The sequence below is a fragment of the Aulostomus chinensis genome, chromosome 10, assembly GCF_037954235.1.
Source record: "Aulostomus chinensis isolate RoL2024-O1b breed Wild chromosome 10, RoL_Achi_v1.0, whole genome shotgun sequence".
NCBI classification, from domain to species: domain Eukaryota; kingdom Metazoa; phylum Chordata; class Actinopteri; order Syngnathiformes; family Aulostomidae; genus Aulostomus; species Aulostomus chinensis.
The window spans coordinates 9,697,339-9,715,281 of record NC_141329.1 but is presented as its reverse complement, the minus strand read 5'-3'; the positions used below and the strand labels follow the sequence as shown (position 1 = coordinate 9,715,281).

General features: G+C 41.5%; 1 protein-coding gene across 1 annotated transcript in view; it reads right to left on the bottom strand.

Annotated features, from left to right (window-relative positions):
- LOC147254348 (calsyntenin-2-like) overlaps nt 1-17,943 on the bottom strand; it is a 239,670-nt gene that overhangs the window by 57,625 nt on the left and 164,102 nt on the right. Inside the window, exons 6-8 of the mRNA XM_086215968.1 lie at nt 4,144-4,329; nt 2,228-2,485; nt 159-280 (exon numbers count right to left, since the gene is read on the bottom strand). Coding sequence (XP_086072094.1) covers nt 159-280; nt 2,228-2,485; nt 4,144-4,329 — 566 coding nt within the window. The remainder of the gene's footprint in view (nt 1-158; nt 281-2,227; nt 2,486-4,143; nt 4,330-17,943) is intronic.

The window sequence follows — 17,943 nt, the reverse complement described above, 5'->3', positions numbered from 1 at the left end:
AAATGAACCCTCAACATTTCTAGGTCAATTTCAAGACGCCAATCAACAAGGATTAAACAAAGAAAGATCTTTCTGAGTTGATGTTTTGCAATCCAAGCTGGACTGGCCACAATCGACTCATCTGATCCACCGAATTGAGCCAGAGTTGGAACACATACCTGCTCCAGCCTCCAGTGAAACTCTGCGGGTCTGAAAGTGTCCACCTGGGTGAAGTCTCGCCTCAGCAGGAACACCAGCCGGCAGTTATGGACGTACAGCGAGTAGTGATGACGGTTCATCTCTGCAGGAGGTAAGAGGTAGAAGAAGCGTATAAAAGTCGTTTTCTGAAGGAGTGTAGCCTTCTCACTTCCCTAAAATTCATTTTCATAAGGAGTTTTGAAACTAAATCACTGAGCAAAGATTTTGTTATGCTGCGCCACCGCAGGAATGCGAATGTCCGTACAGTATTTGAACACTCAACCTAAAATACGTGCTGGACTCATGTATGAAATGTATACATTGAAATTATAGTGCTTAATAAAATAAGAAAATTATAAGACCCAGCCATAAGAGGGGAATGCAAATAGTTCTGGTCATACATGGAGATAATATGTGCTTATGCGTGCTCAGAAATGCACATTATATCTAGCAGCAAATACAAGTTGAATTCTGCACTTCTGCAAATAGACAACCAGGCATTTACATAAAATCATTAACTGTCCTTCACTGCTTTGCTTTTGTTTGAAAGAGTCTGTTGCTGTTGTCAAGATCTTCTCACATAAAAAGCTGTGATTTTAAAATACAATTTTGCATATTTCCAAAGGTTCATATTGAGTTCTCATCCTGTCTCAGATTTCTGAAAAAGACTGTAATTGGCTCAATATTTGTGATGTTTACATTCATACTCTGATTTACTTACAGCCAGTCTATCAACTATATTATCAGGCCATACAGTTTACGTGTGTGTGTGTGTGTGTGTGTGTGTGTGTGTGTGTGTGTCTGCCAGAGTACAGCAAGTCTCTATTGAATGATGAACCTGATAGAAATTTTTTTTTAGGAAGTACATGGAACATTTTCTGTTGATGTGGCAGACTGGCTGTAAGTAGCAGAGCGCATTACAGTGTACAACAGTACAGAGGGAGGTCAGAGCCGAGGCTGACATGACCTCTAAATTCTTGGCTCAACTTTTATCGTTGTAGCAAAAGTCAGCAATTTCACCAGCCCAAAAGAGTGAAAGTAATGAAATGATTTCCGAACATGTAATCAAAATTCACGCATACGTGATCTACAAACGAGTAACAAATTAAAAGAAGAGTTAACAACTAATGCACCTCCTTCCCCACTACACTTCCCTGCATATATGCAGCTTTTTATTATTCATTATTTACACTGTAAACCTGATTTCCAGTTCATCCCGATCTGTCAGATGAATACATCAGAAAAGACTGCAGCGTGTGGGGCTGTGACGGTTTCTGAGTCAACTATCTTAAACTTTTGCTACAGCCTCATTTATACTCCACAGCAGCTGAGCATGTTAGAGCGCTGCTTGACTGCTGTTCAATTTGTGGCCAAGATGATAAAAAGTTGCAGAAGCGGGCCACGTTCACCCGGGTTTTGTGTTCACATCTTTGTCAAATTGAGCCGGAGCCAATAAACCCTCGTGTCGGCTGATTAAACCGGTTCCTACGTCCGACAAAAGCCAGGTGTTAGCGGGTATTCTGGCAAGAGGAAAAGGGGCTTTAGTTAGTTATTGGGCTGCCACAAGCTGACAGAATTGCATCAACATGTGTTGGCGTTAAGTGTGTGGGAAAGTTCAAACAACCAACATGATAATCTCTGATTATCTGTTCTATTTCTTCTGTCAGAACAAAGAAAGAGGGCATAAAACTTCATCGGCAATACAAACTCAGTGAAAGAGGGAGGGGCACATTAGAACTGAATTCTATTAGCTATGGTAATGAGAGTCTGGTGACATCTTCAAGCCAGAATCAAACATTATTTTAGGAGACTTTTTTGGTCCAAAATCTTTCGTACTGTAGTAAACTGGGTTGAAGTCAGGTTTTTGTGAAGGTCATTGCATATGATTCAAAACATTTCCATTTTCATTAAACTAGATGAGGGAAGCCCCTCTTACATATCAAGGTTCTTCCTTTCATTTGTAACTTTTCAGTACACACCTGTACCGACTTACCATGCAACAGATGTTTCAATGCCATACTTCATATCTAAGTTCCCGTTTTATACTCACCAGTCTTGTCAGAATTACAAAGGAGGGTCTCCTTTTCAGCTCGGAGCCCAGGACTGGGCCCGTGCTTCATCCAGGTCGCTATGGTGAACTGGTCTGTCAGGTTCTGGGGTACCACCCTGTCTGGGATTTTAGCTGCCTGACGACCATCAAACCTGAAGATCAGGTCACTGTCCCTCCCGCTGTCAGTCACCAGGGAAGCTGTCCAATTGGTGGCGGTGCTTGGGGCGGGGAGGAGGTCTGTGCTGCCCGAGGAGGCCCCTGTGGGTCATCGCCATGGGAACAAATAGAGTGGTGTGACAGGGAATGTGTCAATAACAGTCAGGACAGCTATGCAGTGTATGATGCCCTCACCTGGCTTATGATTACTTATGACTAAGGTAGATGGCTGCCCCTAATAAGTAATCAATGCGATGAGATTGATAGAGGATGTGGGTATTGATTCGGCATGAAACTGCCTTTCAAAAAGAGTCAAGCGCTGAAATGTGCTGCTGGCAAAAAAGAGAGAACAATATGAAAGAAAGACAGACAGCAAGGACTCGGTAGGAAGGGCAGCGAGCTTTGTGAACAAGCCGTTCTTGTTTACTGCTGACACTTTTGTTACATGACCTCTACATATCCTGACACACACTCATCATCACTGCAATGTATTGAGCCATTCCCTCCCTCTTCTTCCCTTTAAAAGCAACTCCATCATTCCTTTGACACCATAACCTCAATATGTTGAGTCCTGAACAATCTTTGTTTTCAAACTGTCACCTTGACAGACGTTATTTCTACTCACCTCGCTCTTCTATGTATTTGACATGCCCTTTCTGATCTGCATTTGTCCTGCTGTGCAACGGTGAGAAATGCATTTCATGCCTTTAAACCGCATTTATAAATCATTTGTAACAGCTTACGGATGGTAATAAATCAATGGGATACGGGAACCATGCAGTTTTCAGGAAAAATGGGAAATGTCAGAATGTACCGTGTCCCCGCTGGTCCACACAAGCAATTGCAATATTCATCTGCTCATTCTAATAATACATTTGCACATTAATTGATGTTTTTTTTTTCCCTCCGCCTGTAAAGCTCTGTTTTTCTCCCCTTCGCACACATGACAGCATCAACATTCTCACTGCAGTAATTAGATTCCCTCAGTAAATAAATACGCATCGACTTCTCCAGCACCCAGCTGCAGCTCTCTCTTCGCCCGATGTCTTTGTACATTATCTCAAATTGATTGTGCTTTAAAAAGGCAATTACAATTTATTCTTTTCACTATCAGATAATGATTATGAGGTGCCTGAAAAGGACTCTTTAGTGGTAAACCATGCATGGACCGAGAGCCAGGGGAGGCAGAGAGGGGATGTTATGCATTCAGATGAGCTAGAATGGGGCTTGTGAAGGCCGTTAGTCAAAGATGATGACTCCAGCCCCCATGCTGGTGGTGCAGTGTGGGCAGGGAAGGGGGGGGTGTAGTCTCGGCTGCTTTGTTGGTGCTCTGGGCACTGACACGGCGGCTTGGCTACTCATCATTCACTGACTAGAAAGTGTGGCTGCATCTTGGGCGGCTAATGTCCTGCTCTGTCACATCATTAGTGACACAGCTTTAAGTTGCCTTTCCGGTGCCTTCATTTAGCGGCGAGGTTTACCGGGGGACACGAACCCAGATAAGGAAGCAACATGGAGCAGAAGCTTTCAGTTGTTGATTTAAAAAGAGCAGAGGAAATATGCCCGAGGCCCTGTCTGACCCCGGCACTCTGGGTGTTGATTCCAGTGATGCTTTGAACAGCGGCTTACTTTTAATTCACAGCGTTAACTTTCAGTAAAGGTTTGCGTTTCATGTCAGAAACACGCAGCCTTTCTCTTGCTGCTTGTCAGTCATGTCACAAAAGTACGACCTCGCTCACGACAGAAATGTCAACACTCACCGCAGAGTTTCTGGAGAGATTTCTCGGAGTAGGTCTCCCGGTCGCAGCCCTTTCCAATATGGCTTGTCTGCAGCTCCACTGTGGCTCTCACCGATGACAGCGGCCCATCACATGTTTCCAGATGCATTTTGGGAAAGAGCTGCTTACTGCCTGTTCCTGGTTCATAGTCAACTCGCTTATTCCAACCTGGGAAGAGAGGATAGTCAGTATGTCAGGTGTGGCAGGATGGACAACACTTTGCTGTGAGTGGAAACACGGTGCACTACAAGGTGCAATTATTATCTGTATTACTGTCCATCAAACAACCCATTTAAAAAGAATATCTCTGAGATTTCTTGAGTGAAAGTCTTCAAATTTGACTAAAAATTGAACTTCAAGGACTTTAAGGTTAAAGGTCACAGTCACTCTGGCAGAGTTATACATGTCTGTCTCTCGCTGCAAGTGTCCACACTGATGCTATGACACTGTAAGACCTTTTCAGTGCTCTATACTTCTTGATTCCTGTTTCCTTTTTGGTCCCTGTAACTCACTTCCTGTGGCAGCCATGTTGGATTATATGATACAATCCTAAACCTCTGACATACCTTGATGGATTTATGTCAGAGGTTTAGCATATTGTAACAATACAGGGTGCTTCATTTGATTAATGCATGATCAGACATTTTTACTTCCTCTTGCAGCCATATTGGATGATTGATTTTGAACATTTTTTTTTTTAATCTTACTTACATGGGGAGGCATGTTTGCCCTGATACCCCTGGAAACTGACCCGATCTCACGAATGGATGTTTTTCTCCTCATTTTGTCCATTAGGGCAGCATCCAAATGACTAAATTTCAATTTTTTACTATCAGTGATCTTTCTGGCATCCTAACTCAATATCCCTCTGGCAGAATGTGCTGGGCTGATGAAACCGCTGCCTTGTTGTTGGGGTACGGTGCAGTACCTGCATTAGCAGCAGTAGTCATTACGCTGTCACTGTCTGTCCTGTCAGTTGTGAATTGTGTTTGCTGTCCAGGCAGGCTATTATTCTGTGCTGCAGTGATGTTTTCTGCTTTCTCCCTTCCTTTTTTTTTTATCCACCCTTTGTGGAGTGAGCTTGTCTGCACAGCCTCTCCTAGAGATAACAAGAAAATAAAATGCAAAATGATGTTGCCGGGTTGGTGTTTACATGCGTTTTTGTACAATGCGCCAATCTCCCTCATTTACCTCTGTTTCAAACAGCTTACCTGGTGTGTTCATAAACGGTGTAAACAGATTTACAACACTAGCTTGGTCAGAATACTCTCAGTCAAGTTACCTTCGTCTGTCACACAACATCTTCACTGCATCACCTCTTCCTGAGAATAAATATACCGATTCAAATTTAATTAGCCAAACTGCTCTCTACCATCCTTTCCTATCAATCTTTTAAGTACACACAAACCATTTCCTATCATCCATCCATCCATCCATCCATCCATCCATCCATCCATCCATCCATCCATCCAACCATCCGTCATCACTTTGTTGTTGAGGAGCTGGAGGCGTGACAGTGCTGACTGGAGAAGAAGAGGAACGGCTCTGTGTTGCTCAGCAGCCTGTTAAATCTTTCATGTTCACTTCTTCCCTCACTAGCCACCTCATGCTCAAACGCACAGACATGCTGCATCTGTTTTGTAGTCGATTTACCTCTTTCAGACTGCGGTTACTATGGGTTGCTGAGGCACCGCTACTGTGGGATTGTCAGTATCTCTAATGAGAGCAAACAATGGTGTGTGTGTTAAGCAAGAACTAAAAAAAGAAGAAAAAAACAAACAAAGAGGCACAAACAAACACACTGTCAAAAGGTTACGGTAATTAATGTGTTTCTGTATCATTTGGTTCCATATTTCTGTATGTTCTTCTCAAAGCTAGGACAGTATTGACTTGTTGAACAGCTGATAGGTTAGCCAAGGGTCACATTTTAATAATAGCCAGTAGCAATGCCTGCAGAAACACACTCAGTGCTCGGAGCAATAGTAAACAGCATTTAGCTTGGTGCAAAGCTGATAGACAGGTTTCTGCACGAGGTCGTCATTCGCCGCTAAAATACGTGACTAGTAACTTTTTTCAACATAAACTGCATCAAGAGTTGATTTTCAAAACTCAATGCACCATGCTGGCCCTCTATGTCTATGAATCCCATTCTTATTGTTTGAGCAAAAAAACAACAACAAAAAAAACCCCGCAGAAAAATATCCTCTCACAATGGAAAGCTTCATACTTTTTTTGAATGGCAGGGCTGTTAAATGTATAAATGTCTGTTTCTCAAAATGTCAGACTATTCCTTTCACTGTAAACACATGATCATACACTGTACGTGTTGAATACAATAGAAAATACTGTGTAGATCCCAGAAGAAATGGTCAACCTTCAAATTTGTTTCCTGTGACCATCACTGAATTTGTGACTCTGGACAAATGCAAACGTGATACATTTTGAGGTTTAGTGTTTCCTGAATCTGTCGTCTCATCTTTGAATTTTTGCGATGCCATCGTGAGTGAGGAGTGACGCTACCGTCTAGATTAAGTTTGGTGTAAGGACATAGCTGCAGCCCTATTATTGACACATTGCATTGACAGTTTCTGCCATGCGCTTGGTGTTAATGCTGCCTCACTGGCTCTATAATAAGAGAGAGGATGGAGGAGGAGGATGGAGCCGAGCCTGGTTAAAGATGCATGGGAAGGAGCGATGTAACATGGAAGGATAAATGAGGGGTAATGGGTTGAGGACAGAGTGTGAATATAGATTTGTGAGAAAGGATTGGGTTGAGTTGATTAAGTTTATGGGGTAGAGAGCATTCACTGCCGTCACCTCCTAATCTTATACACGGGTAGTGTATTTTTCTGGATGAGGAAGTGACCCACATCAACAAACTACAGCAGGTACCTTCAGCTATTGCAGCTGCTTTTTCCACTCGTGGAACTGACAGCACTCGCCTGGTGGAACAATAGTTTGGACCCTGATTTTACCTGACAAAAACTTGTCTGATCTAGATCCAATTAGCACTGAACCCTGCACAACAGTGTACTCAGAAGTACATCCTTGAGTAGGTAGGTAGTTTCTTCCCCAAACAAGAAAACTTCAAATACCCTACACACACAATGTGGAGAGTTTAAAATCCCACATTGATACTAAGAGGTATGGCGGGCTACGCTTTAATTCCTCTTGGTTGCACGTTTCACGCAGAGATATAGTTAAACTGTAGTTCTAGCTCCATTGTGGCATTTAATTGGACGACCATCCCACAACACATAAAGAGGAGAGAATCAATTTATGCACCAAAGTCTGTCTGCCTCCGTGAAGGCAAAGGTGGCAGTAGGCCCCCTTACAGCTGGTGGCAGGCAGAGTTTCTTCTGGATCACTCTTTCATCCCATACCAAAACAAATTAAGAGAGTGGTGTGCCTTTCAAACACGAAGACACTGAAAGAAAAACAGACACCACCACCACGCACGTACTGTGATTATAACCCCATTACGGAGTTAAAAACCACGCAGGAACATGTCCACACCACCAGGCCAACTGAAGCGTTTGCATGCCGGAGTAATTCCATTCCCGACCGAATTATCAAGGGATGTCAGTCCGACTTTGAAAAGCTCATTTCACGATCTTAAAAATCTGGTTTTGGCCAGACTATTAGATTGACTATCTCCGACACTGTGTAAATGTCATGAAGTATACCATGCAGTTGTAGCGGTGAAGGGGCGTTGACCTACGCTGATCACATGATCAGAGTAAAATGAAAAAGCACAGTCTACACTTTCTGCTGACCGACAAAGTTCTCTCTTCGTTTGGCCTGTATTTTGTTCCAGGGAATATTTCTTTAAAGCCAACTAATGCATATTTCATTCACATCTCAACATGGTTCTCATGTTTCATTACTTGACGGACTGTCAACAAAATCTGTTTCATCACATTCTTTTCCTTTTTGACAGGGAATGTTTAAGGTCAGTGTAGTTTACCACAACAGCAAAGTCATTATGTGTGTAATGAACATTCATGTTCATTACACACATTGAAATACTCCGCACTGTAAAATATTGGATGAAAAAGGCCCAGTTCAGCAATAGTGTGACCTTCCTGGAACAGAAGTTGATGATGAATGTAAACCGGGGGCTGAAGTGCACAGCTCTCTAACATAATGAGCAATAGCCTGGCTGGTAGGAGGAAGGCAAATGAGGGATGAAGAACGTGGGTGCAGCGTATTACGCACAAACAAAACCACTAGTACAGTAGCTGTTATTCTTTCACAGCAAGAGACACAATTCTGTTTGATAAACCAGGCTGAGAGTGTGGAAACAATTAGACTGCGCTGAGGCTGAAATAATGGCTGTTGGGAACAAGAGAACGAAGAGTGAAACACAAAGCAAACAACTTCAATACAAGCTTAGATGCAGGTGAAAATGGCCTCACGTAACCGAATCATACATGTTAGTGTGTTTTAGCTTTAATAAGTAGCAGAAGCAAAATAAATATCTGGCAGAAAACTTACTGGAGTGGACTTAAATGTGCTTAGGCTACATGAAATCTGTGCTTCATAAAACTTTGATAATAGCCTCTTTCTTCAGTGTTTTGGTGGAGGGGAAAAAAAACAACAACTTCAAATCCTTTTCATCAAGTGTGTCAGCATTCATGTACTTTTACTCCCATAGCTATGTATTTAAAAAGGAATTCGGTTCCCTTCTACAGAAGCCATGTTAGCTTGCAGTGTAGCATGATATTTTAACTGAGCGGCTTTGAAGACTGTCACAGGACAACTTTGGAGTATTTCACTCATGCTGGACTGCTACTTGGCTCAGAACTTGACCTCACACACCAAGCCACTGCAAAGTCGACTAACAGGATCAGACTCTTCCTCCCCTGATGCTTGTAACAGTATCGTGATCATTTCTGAAATGCATGTGAAGTTAAGACATTTCATTTCTTTCTTTTTACAGCCATTTTAACATTAAATATTCAGCTTTCTGATTTTAACACTTTATGACTGCTTAATGGCAGTCAAAAAGTTGGCAAGAAGAGTTGCATAATGTCACATTAAAGCCTTCGGTGCTCACATCGAGAATGAACTTTTCAGTTTAGTATGTAAAGTAATGTACTTTTGTTCAGATTTAACAGAAAATGTATGCATTTATTTCTTTTACCTGGCCGTTTCATTTAGTACTGAGAAGTGGCTGCTACTTTTAATGGTTATCAAAGAGAGAGCAAGTGATTAGTGAAGCAAGTGTTGTCAAGCCGAGACGAGTCCTGTATTGGATGAATTAGAAGCTACCACTGCTCACCTGTCACCACCCCAGCTTTGATCTGCTTCTAAAACTACAGCAACAAGCATGGATGCTTTCATGCACAATGGTAAAAGTAAGAAAATGACTTCCTGGATAAGCCCCATCCATTTTCAAATACAGATATAGACATTGATAAATTTATTGTTAAACAATAATGACTACAGATACAGATAATGGCGTCCTGTCACACTCCTTAATGGCTACATCCACTTCTATTCCACCTAATTTGAAGGGGTTCCATGGATGAGTTCCAAACTACGTGTGCAGAAGTTGAAACTCTGCACGTACGTCATGAGGCAGTACTTCCTGTAATCTTTTTGGCAACTGCTGAGCTGCATTTGTTTCCCTGCTAAATAATTTAGTCCTATTTAAGATTCTCGGTAGGACAGTGGTGTTGCTGCTGACGCTATCACTCACAGGTGCAACATGAGCTCCCAAACATGCTGACTGCACAAGCAGGGTAAGCACACGTAGCTCCAAACAGGTACATGGATTGAAGACATAGATGACACACACACACACACACACACACACACACACACACACACACACACACACACACACACACACACACACACACACAAATGCAACACCAGCCAGCACTAGAGCCCAGCTGTCTGAAAAGCTGCGTGGGCTTAATAGGACGGTCTCGACTGAAACGTGTGTTTTCTCACAGCACACTAAGCGGGCCCGGGAGTTCCTCTCTTTGTAAATATGAGAGGAAGATGAGAAGCAAGGCAGACGTGAAAATGTCCATATGCCGCAGATGTACAAATTCCTTGTCTTGGAGGAATTCTTTAGTGGTACGTGTGAATGCGTGTGTGTATGTTTTTATTTTTTATTCGACCTGTATGTGAAAGGATTTGGATGATAAATGTGTTTTTGTTCGCGGGATCATGATGTGTCATTGAAAATGTTCACTTGGGAATAATGGACCAGTGTATATAAGGGACCTATTGTTGTTTATCTCTTAGAAGTGACCGTGTAAGCACCGATACAAAATGTCAAGCTATTAGGAGGCAACTGTAAACAGCCATAACACTGTAGACTTTACAGTCATCCTTATTGTTATTGCTGTAGTGTTATTGTTAACACTTCTCAGTTCACTCCTGCTTTCTCAAAGATTTGTGTCCTGGTTACATTGGCACACATTCTTATTTCCAGCTCCACTGGATTGAAATGAAGGTTCTTTTTTTTTTAATTTATCCGTCGCCATGTTAAACCATAGACTCTGACCTCCATTGATGATGAATTTTTCTTTCATTCCCCCTCGACACACACATTTAACTCAGAGTGAACTCACTCTGATCGACTGTTTTAAACCAAAGCCTACCCATATCGAGATTAAAGCCAATTTATCCATCTGAGTCAGTTCAACATTTCCAACTGTAACAGCACGTCCAGCTGAGGATTTTTTTTTTCCCTTACTTGATGCGTGCGCAGCCAATCTTTTTCCACAAAAATGTGAAAAATAAATGAAACTGTAGGTGTTTACAGTTTGGAATTAAAAAATGCGAAAAATCAAGTGTGAGTGATCAGAACTCACAAACTTTTTCATCTCTTCTTCTACAGTTTTCAAGTCAACAAGTGTAAATCAAATCAACTGCACACACAGGAGACTTCCTTCCCATGAGGCACACACAACTGTTATAAACACTATCTCCAGTGCTCACAGTTTCCTGGACATGAGACTCATGACCATTTTCAGTTATCAAATAAGATGTAAATCATCTTATTACCACCTTATTAACCAAATTCTGATCTTTTTCACACTCTAACAGAGTGATTAGGAATCTTAAACAAAGCATTGTCACAACTATCTGAAAATATTGAATTAAACATAAAAAGGAACATCCGCTGTTTAGCCGTGAGGTCATTGCTGCAGGGGTTCGTGTGGCGGGATATTTGTATTGATTAGGCATTTAAAATTGTGTAGAATCATCATACGAATGTTTCGTATGAATTTGTGGGAGATGGATAGAGGTGCTAATGAAAATGATCCATCATTACAGTTTCATGCTGCTCCTCCTCTCTGGAAGGGTGTGAAGGGCTGTGATAGTGTCTTCAATACATTGCATGCATATGTTTATATGTACCCGTGAACGTGTTGGATAATGGGTATGAGGTATAATGTGTGTGTGTGGCATGTGTGAGCGTGTGCGCTCGTGCGCATTTGAAAATGCTGACACCATGCTCAAGTAGTCTGTGGGGTGGTTGGCTCATCATTACTCGTCCCAACCATCAGTGGGGGAGGCAATTTCCATTTAAAAGAGCACTCTGCTCCTTTTTACCTCCCTTCCTCTCCTCACCACCTCTGTCCTTCTCCATCGCCCTCCACTTCATTCAGTGTCATCTTTCTGGCTTCTCTTCATCGGCCCTGACCATCCTTTTTCCATCACTGCCTCCTTCCACACTGCCCGGAAAGCATTTATTTTTATGTTCTCAAGCTTTGTGCACTATAAAAGCCACTTGAAACTTTCTTCAAACTAAAGTGCATATAGAGCTCTTGCTTGTTTTTTTTTATGCACTCAGCCTACAGGGGGGAAAAAGGGAACATTGACACATTGATGAAGAGGTTCTTTGATGTTTTCGGATATGAAAAACCTGTTCACAAATACTCTCTAGAATGGTGTTGCTCAAAAGACTCCCTTGTGTGAATTTATTATTCCTAAAGATTTCTAAAAAGGTAATCTCTAAATAAACAGAAACAACCAGATCTATCTCAAGTTTGGTCAGAAACACCTTCAGATCTCGTTGATTAGTTACCATGGAGACTTCCTGGTATTTGAGGGGGAACTGCATAATTTTTTTTCCTTTGAATAAATAAAATTTGTCATTACTATGTCTCAAATGTCAAAGCATAAGTTTGGCCACAGGGGAGCAGGAAACTGCAGCTTTGGCCTGCGTAGCACCTAAAGTGACATATTATTACAATAATATTATAAAGCCTGTAATGGGATAATTTCTAATGAAATTAAACATTCTCATTTTGCTGCAGGAAACCTCTTAAATGAACCCAATTTGTCCCATGTAACTGGTTCTCCTGCCCCCCTTTGAGGACTGAGTGAAATGACAATTTAATCCCGAGTGTTAGAAGTGAAGACACGGGAACTCTTAAGTAGAAATGAGCCATTTTATATCAGAAATGCTTTGGGAGCCTCTCTACCCTGCTCATGATGGCAGCGGACTAAGCGGACTAGTATGTCCTCTGCCTCCTCATGGGGGATCTGTAGGTGGGTGGGGAGAATCCAAGGCGAGTTGGGATATAGACTGTAATCCCTGCAGCGCGTCTGCCCTGGGGTCGGCTCTCTCCACAGGGAGGTTCTCCAGCATGTTTCTCAATATCCACAGCTAATAGCCACTGGTGAGGGTCAGAAAGTAATTGTAGATCAACTACAGTGGTAAATTGTGTGAATGATTGCTGTACTGGTCCTTCTGTTCAATCATGCAGTTCATTTTAGAACTATGTGTGCAAGACTCTGTTTCCTGAGAGAAAATCCTAACTGACTCCTCGCTCCTGATCAGTCCCTCCCTGTGGTTTTATCCCCTCTCAATCCTGAAACACACCGTGCTTGTCTGCAATGCATGACATAAGCATGACGACAGTAGCTATAAATCAACTGTATTCAATTGCAGTAGCCACACTGCTCATTGCGTAATACCTATGCATCAACCAAACACAACGTGCTCAAATGTGATTATATGCTTATCAAGAAATGCAAAGGCTGCTGTGTGTCTGTGCATGATAACTCTTATCCAAGCAGGAGATGGAAGAAGGATGAGGTGCTGGGTAGATGGCAACCTCAGGTGCCCATTTTAATGATGTAATCTACCAATATAATTAGCAGAAAACTGAAATAATATCACTGCGGTAACCAGTCTTGAATGCAAGCTGTGTGGCTGCTCAAAAACTCACTATGCCTCGCTGCAATCACACGTTGCACACATCTCAAGAGTTCAACTCCACCTTGACACTTCAGTGAGTGATCAAGTGGCTTCTGGATCCAGCTGAATCTGGAGCATACTTACACGTTTGCTGGTTTTGTAAAGCATTGTCACGGCTGTTAAATCAAGAGTGTTAGCAGCTACAGGTTAAAAAACAGAGCTGCACTGACTCGCTATTTCAAAATGTAACTTGTTACTTTCAATAGAAACAGACAAATATGTACAGCGAGAGAGAGAAAATGTGTTATTTTATCTGTTTTTTTCCGCTCACATCACCGTTAGCCGCATTATATCTTAAAGGTTGCTGTCTTTTTTTTTTTTCCTGCTGTTACAACGTTACTTTGAGACAAACTGTCACATCTCAGCTCGTTGTTGCCCCATAAAGCACAGAGTAAACGCAGCGGCAGGGTGCAGCCATCTTGCTCCTCCCGCACTTGAAATCTCTCCTGTCTCTCCGAAACAAGAGGTTATTAATACGCTTGGGGTGCCGGCAAAACTAGAAAGAACAAAACCAAAACAAAAGCAAGAGGTCAAGACAGTAACACAGTCATATCATTCGATTTTTTAAATATTTTTAGATTTGAAAATCCTGACCATCTATAAGTTGTAAAAGGAAACTTGAGTGCCAATGTCATTGAGTTGCACTGTACAAAACAAACAAAAAAACAAATATATTTTCACATTTTAATGTTGTCTTCATTTTCTGCACTGTTGTATGGAAAGCAGTATCGATAAGTATTGGTATTTATGAGCAGTATCAGTACTGACATTGATAAAATCCTAATGATACCGTTACTACACTTAAGTGCCATGAGACAAGAAAGTCACGTCCCAGAAGGCAGACAGACATGAGTGGAGTCAGTGTGATCACTCTTGGTGTCGTCTATGTTTACTCTATGTCCGTCTGTTACTGTTTGAGAATAAATCCAAAAAAGACACACGTGGACATATTTTCTATCAATCTCCATCTCTCTTATCCTTTCACACACATGCGTGCACACACAATCACACACCCACCCACCCACACACTGTCACAGGGATCAGCTCACATGAACCTTTCCTATGCACTCGTCCCCCAACCCCTTCAGACAGGAGGGATGTGTAGTGGCAGGGGGAAAAAGATAGAAAAGGGCCTGACACCTTGGGTTGACCTTATTGTGTCAGAGAAGAGCAATGGCAGGATAAAATGGAAATCTCTGTGTGGAGTTGGTGTGTGTGTGTGTCTGTGTGTGAAATGCAATAAAAGTGAAAAGTGGGGTAAGATTCTGGTGACTGATTTCTACTAGCGAATAATGGATTCCCACTTGAAGCTGGTGGATCAGAGAGGACAGACGAGCATAAAAGAAACACGAAGGTGAAGTGATAAGACAATTGGCAAGATGAAGGTGGAAAGCAAGCATGATTCAAGTCTAGTGGGGAGGAAGATATAAATGCATCAAGGAAAAAAAAAGTCAAAAATGAAACAATGAAAGAAAAATAAAACTAATACCAGAAGAGGGATGAAAAGTGCCAAAGCAGCAGCCAGACAGCCTCAGTCTGAGATTAGAGACGAAGCAAGTGAGGAGGGGGAGGGCTAGAGGACATGAGCTAGGAACTGCTGCTGAGACATTTGGATTTCTTCTGCTGCTCTTTAATTTGTTATCCTACTGGTTTTTATCCAAGATCAGAACCATCGGCCGTCGAATTCTCACACAAACACTCAAGTGGCAAACCGTAGAGATGAGGAGTACACACACACACACAAACACACACACACGCGCACACACACGCACACTAACACCAGCAACCATTAGAAAACAAAAGTGCCTTGGGAAGTTGTTGTACAACAAAGATACTAAATCAATATATAATCAATTATGAATAGTCTGTGAAGAAAAAGCATAAAAGAATAACAAAACAAAATTTGAAAAAAAAAAAACCCAAAACATCCCAAACCTGAGGGTACAGTATTTTTCACAAACACAAGGTAAAGCCAGGGCTTCCTCTAAATTCCCGGTTTGTTCCTCATCCTCAATTCCTTGCTTCCCCTCCCCTCCCTCAATTAATGTGACATTTGGGGCAGCTGCATAATTTGTTTGATACAATCTGTTAGAATTCAATTCGCAAGCTGTCATCATGTGACAGGAATTAATGATGTCATATATATCAAAAAATATCATCATCAAAATAATCAAATTAATTTCTTTCACAGTAGTTTGCACTTGTAAATATGTAAGTGGAACCTACTGACTGATATATGTTAATAAATGATGTGACATTAGTGAGTCTCAGAGCCTTGCAATGCCTGACAAAAATGGCGGAAAGTTTAGTCCATAAAAAAAACTTCAACAAATCAATAAAGGAGATTTAAATAAGGATTTTAGTTCTTTGTTTTTTTTTTTAGTTTTCAGGCGAGGCAGACCACATTGGTAACAAATGTTCTCATGTAAGCTCAATAAACCTGCTGTATCACACCTGAGCAAATCCCAGACACAGTTAGAAAATACATGTCATCACATGTCTCGTTGCATGAGTCAGTGATGTGCTCCCAACCGGCTTTTATGAACCTCAGACAAACAAACAAACAAAAAACAATGACATGATGTTGCGTAGATATCTGAAAAAAGAGAGTCAAGCTTTTGTTTACTCTAAAAGTTAGTCTGAGGCCTAAATGGCTGGAAGGTAATAATTGACTATCCTCGTCTCCATTATGGAGCTAATAACAAGCCGTATTACAGCAAATAAAAGTGATAACTATCGCAATGAGTGAAGAAAACTGTCTCTATAACCGCCTGCTTAGCGTCCCTCTTATCTCCCCTTCTGTCCTCTCATTCCATTATTAGTTTTTCTAGTGTGTGTGTGTGTGTGTGTGTGTGTGTGTGTGTGTGTGGACACTGAGAGGGATGGGGATGAAGAAACTAGATAAGAGATGGACTATAATTGTTTTGGAAAGTTTTAAATTGTTTTGGACTTGGGGGGGGGGGAAACAAGTTTGCAAGTGTATAGTTTCATGTTTTCTCCTCCTCTGTTGACTCTCTCTCTTCATTCTTACAGTTTGCTATCTTTTCAGATGCAAAAGAATCAATAAGACTTTACAATATGACACTAATGGTGTTCAGCTCTTTTATTCCTGGACACCACTAATTCTGCATGAATTACAGTTCGAAAATATTTACTTATCATCTACTGGCCTCTTAAATTGCCCCTCAAACCATCGTCTGAATCTATCCTGTTTGATGAGAGAAAATCAGCAAAACATTTCTGATTTTTGTACTGATTTGCCAACAAATTTTGACCCAACGAAAGCTTCGCAGCACGAACATGCCGAGCGGCAAAGTAGGCCACCGCATTCATGACAGAAGACAACGCAGGTTCATTTCCCAAAAAATAGACACATACTTGCTAAACAGGTATGACCCAATCTGACCTTCATAAGGACAAATTGTATGTTTTACAAATATGTTAAGTGCTCCAACAATACCCATCATGCACCAGGTCGTATCACCCAATCTTGATAGACATGGGAACCAAAAACCTTCACATTATTATCAGGGCAGAACAAGCAGAGGTGAAGAAAGTGAGTGCCAATGGGAGAAAAAAGAAAAAAAAACAAAAAAACAGAACAAACTACTTGTTATTGTTTTTTAAAGCCAATCCTTGAAATTAGCATTGCCATGGTTTCTGTTAACAAAAAGTCAATGGGAATTTACATTGTTCGGATAACTGAAATGATGAAAATTGATAATTTATAATATTGATAATTGCAAAAATATTCATTAATTCAGCAGTGTGCCATATTTCTCATTCCTACAACGATCTATGACAGACACTTCAGTCCAAGCATGTTCCTGATGTCTGAAAGGGGTCCAGTTGGAGCTGAGTCTGTCCTCTGAGGACCAGGTGGAAGGAGGATTCTTAGTGAGACGCAACCAAGACGACCTGGTAGAAGCTTTGCTGGCCCGTCCTGCTGGACTGTAGAACCCTCCAGCTTCTTGGCGTCACAAAAGAGATCCAGTTAGAGATCCAATGAATGAAAAAAAGATGGATGTGGACCGAGAACCTGATCAATGAAGCCCTATCAACCCTGAATATGTCCCCTGGTTAAGGTGTTTAATTATGACTGACCCAGGAAACACCACTGATGCTGTGTGAACACATGTGAAAGAATGTGTGTGTTTGTGTGTGTGTGTGCGAGAGCCTGTGATCCTTAGACATTCCATTGACTGTCAACAGCAGCCTTCTTTTAACACAACAATCTCCAGCCCTGTTTAATACCCCCCTGATGTCTTGCGGTGGCATACAGTGCTCCCTCTCCACCCTCACCTTCCTCCCTGCAGCAGAACAACCCTCAAAGGGACCGCTGCCTCTTCATCAAGGTGGAGTGCATCTCTGTTTGGAGGTGTTTGTGTATATCTTTCTGCCATAATCATGCACTGAAAATCCCAATTTAAAAAAAAAAAAAAAAAAGCACAAACAAAAAAACGAAAAAATAAAAATATAGCAAAAAGGCTTCAAAGACAGGATTATTCCTGTGAGCCCGGAGAGGTAGTTAATGTCATTCTATACACCCA